Source organism: Amphimedon queenslandica, unplaced genomic scaffold (genome assembly GCF_000090795.2).
Source record: "Amphimedon queenslandica unplaced genomic scaffold, v1.1 AMPQUscaffold_11780, whole genome shotgun sequence".
Lineage (NCBI taxonomy): Eukaryota > Metazoa > Porifera > Demospongiae > Haplosclerida > Niphatidae > Amphimedon > Amphimedon queenslandica.
Window position 1 is genome coordinate 8135 of NW_003547978.1, and position 3823 is coordinate 11957.

Consider the following 3823-nt stretch of genomic DNA (forward strand, 5'->3'; position numbering starts at 1 on the left):
GGTATTCTGTAGCAGCATGGACATGGTACAAAATTTCGCTAAAATTTTCAACTCTAAACTTCTTTGCCAAATTTGACACTTCAAATTTTCTAGCTATACAGTATAAGCAAAGCATTATGATATATCCCTTTGCATGCTCTTACTATCCCTGCTCCACGGTTGATCAGGGCCATGACATCATCAGTGGCATTACGGCCAGGTCTGTAATGAAATCGGTAAAACGTATTCCCTACAGCAAGCATCACCTCTCCCCTTTCCTCTCCTTCTCCTCCTCCTCCAGTATTTATAGTATCTGTTGCAGGACTATGGCTTCAAGCTCCAACTATAACAAGGCGGGAAATTATCACGTGACTTTCTTTGAATAATTCTTACCCGGACTATGCCCAACTCCTTTTGGAGCGACTCTATCATGAGATCACACTCTAAACTACTCGTCATACTATCCCCTCCCGGGGACACTGGCCTCTCATCGTAAGGACATCTCTGTTCACTGGCGGATCCAGAAAAATTAAAAGGGGAGTTCCATTTCACTTAAGTGGTGTGGCTCATTAATTTTAATTAAAATTTGGGTGTGGCTCATCAATTTTAATTAATAAAATGGAAGAAAAGTGCTGCAAACTGACTGCAAAGAATCCAAAGATCATAGGCGTATTTGGACCCGGGCAAGCACGGGCTTTGCCCGGGTAGAAATTTGCAGCCATAATTATATTCATTGGTTATTGTATTATACACAGTATTTTAACAGTGGGAGGACTGTTAACCACAATAGTTAGCACTGTTAACCACAATAATTTAGCACACACCTACATGTTCCAGTATTTATTTAAGCACCAGGGCAGTTATAGGTCTTAAATTTTAAATGCATTTGCCCAAATTGCCCACAATCAATAGTTAAAGGTATAAATAATTAATTAAGTATATGAATAATTAATTAATTATATGAATAATTAATTAAGTATATGAATAATTAATTAATTATATGAATAATTAATTAAGTGCCTGGAGAACGCTTGATACGCCTATGCCAAAGATACTGCAAAAAGACAACTTCTTTTGCCAAAGGGGGGTTCCATGGAACCCATGGAACCCCCCCTAGATCCGCCACTGTCTGTTCCAAAGTCTCTCCTTGCCAGAGTTTCTCCGCCATTTTCAACCATGATTGTTGCTATAGTTCTACCTACCACGCGCACGCCACAAAGCCGCGAAAATTAAAATAATAGAACTTTAGAATTATGGTTGCCTAAAATAAAAATCACTTAAGAACTTTCTTTGTTTTGAAGATATGATTGCCAAAAATTATGTTAAAGACATAAAACAGATAGTTCATTGTTATAGTTGCTCTCTTGTTCAGCTACAAACAAATATATACTCTTCTTGTAATGCCGGGTACACTCACAGAATGATATTTCATGTTAATTTTTTGTATTTAATTAAATGAATGACAAAACAATTGAGTAGAAGATGAATACAATACAAGTAATGTCAATTGTCATGCATGATTAGTAAATTATTGATCTCTTGATTTGTACATGTTTCTCCTACACATGCTACCCATTCCTTCATGCTTCAGATTGCAATAAATTATGCTTATTTTTAAAGAATAATTTAAATAAAGTACAGTATTATCTATATTCGAAAATTGCGAACAGTATCATAAGCAGCAGATGAATTTATTTCCTCTGTTGATTGAGTAGCACTTTCTGTTTGAGCATAAGCAACATTATCTGATGTGTTTATGGTATTATCAACAGCTGTTTTACCATAGGCTACATTCTCTTTCACACTAAATGATGATATCATTGATGGATCTACTGATTCTGTGGGAGCATCAGAATTGTCAATTCCTAGGAAAAATACAAGTATGTTCAGGAGCAAATTAAAATGTGTCTTAGTCTTACCATTTCCACATTTTTTACAAATTATAATGACTGCTCCAACTATTAGTAGTACCAACAATGTTAGAAAGATTGTTCCTCCAATACCTACTGTAATCCCAATGAGGCCTGCAGTGGAGAGTCCACTTGTAGCTAATGAAAATATAATTTGAAATTATTTTAATGGACTTAGAGTTTATTTCCATGCATACTTGGTGGTACTGTAGTTACTGGTATCTCTGTTGTCCAGTTCCCTATTATAATGATAATTATTATTAGTAAGTAGGTTACTTTTTTACTACATCATCTCACATTACCATTTATTATTTGAAGTAGGAGAGAGAAAATAAAGAAGAAAGTCCAATGAAATCTAAAGTACATCACTCTTGTAAGGCTTGTTAGTTACTGAAAAAAGACTGGACTTTACATGTTTTAATAATGAGTCACTTCCTGTTGAATATAAACACAATAAGCAATTAATAATCTATATGTACTATGAATTAATTGTTATGTATCATTTAGTATTAAACTTTTTATCAACAGAGGCACTTAAATCCACCTTTCTGTCTGTTCCCCTCTCTCGTACCAATTAGTAAAGGTGTTTAACATTCAAACTGCAAGCACTACCACCAGCACCAAGAGTGTAGAGGATACAGTGTAACCTTTCAAGAAGTGGTACTCATAAATAGGCCAGATTTTTTTAAAACTAAAAAAGTTCATAAAAACTTGCTACACAACAAAAAAGCATGTGAAAAATTATATTCTCTCCTTTTCAATTTTCAAAAATTTGCTGTACAATAGATCTAGTACAATAGGACTTTAGCCCAGTTTCAGAGCAAATTAAAAAATTCATTAAAAATCTAATTTAAATTGGAATCAATTCAAACTCACTACACAACATAAGAACATGTATATGTATCAGAAAAAGTTATAAAAATAGAAAATTCTCTCCACTTTATTTTTTAGACTTTGGCCCAATTTGAGCCAGACCATTCCTAGTCTACAGTCAATGGGGTGGTTGGGGATTTATTTGGGGAATGGTCAGGATTGTGAGACTAGGAGCATGCATGTACTAGATAGTACAGATTAGATCTAGCACAGGGCATCAGGATCAGCTCAAACATACTACACTACATATTACATACCGTATAATGCTTTAATTTGGCGGAGTTTTATTTTGGCGATTTGCAAACAGGATCGCCAATATTAAAACCGCCAATCATTAATGCGCATGCTCAGTAATGCATGTGTACACAAAAATTGCCAAATTAAAAACTGCCAATTACAATTTTACAGCAAAATCGCCAAAATAAAGCGCTGCCAAAATAAAGCGTTATACGGTATAAAGCATAAAAAACAGTGTTTTTCATAAGTATCATCACAGGCCTCTAGCCAGGGGGGTGATTGAAGTGACATGTCACCCCCCTTTTGAGTTAGTACTTTTTTGTTTGCTTAAATCAAACATGTATTTTTGGTATTTCATGTGCATTCAGTCCTACTTGTCACACCCTGCTGACCCCCCATTTTATGTCACTCATACTTTATCACCCCCTTTTGTAACCCTGGCTATGGGCCTCCATTAATGTAATTTTCTACCTATAGATCTAGCTGGTGTCTGACAGGACTAACTTCTTCTCTTCGTTATCATGTAGACCTATAAGTCTAACCTAGATCTACAATTAAAGTAAATGTGTGTTTGATTATTTCAAAACTACATGGAGGTACAACTATAAATCTTGTATTTGATAAAGTTGAAATAAAATTCACTTTAATGTGCATGTAATTGTACAATGTAGATTATACTGTTAATTTCACAAGCAGCCCATTTCTTGATTAATGACTGCTGCCTTCAATTTTTCCATAAGCTGGATTTGTGATTAATTCTCCTTTGCTACCTTCTATTTCTCCATAAACTGGATTACTGACTAATTCTCCTTTGCTACCTTCTA

The 3823-nt window shown here is 34.7% G+C and overlaps 1 protein-coding gene across 1 annotated transcript; it reads right to left on the reverse strand.

Moving 5' to 3' along the window:
• Window positions 1-143: 143 nt before the first annotated feature.
• Window positions 144-2501, reverse strand: LOC109588904 (uncharacterized). Its single transcript, XM_020005005.1, has 5 exons — window positions 2192-2501; window positions 2087-2128; window positions 1899-2027; window positions 373-1844; window positions 144-322 (listed from the first exon to the last, which is right to left on the reverse strand). The coding sequence occupies exons 1-4, from the start codon at window positions 2253-2255 to the stop codon at window positions 1627-1629; spliced, it is 453 nt and encodes a 150-aa protein (XP_019860564.1). The 5' UTR covers window positions 2256-2501; the 3' UTR covers window positions 144-322; window positions 373-1626.
• Between the last annotated feature and the right edge of the window lie 1322 nt (window positions 2502-3823).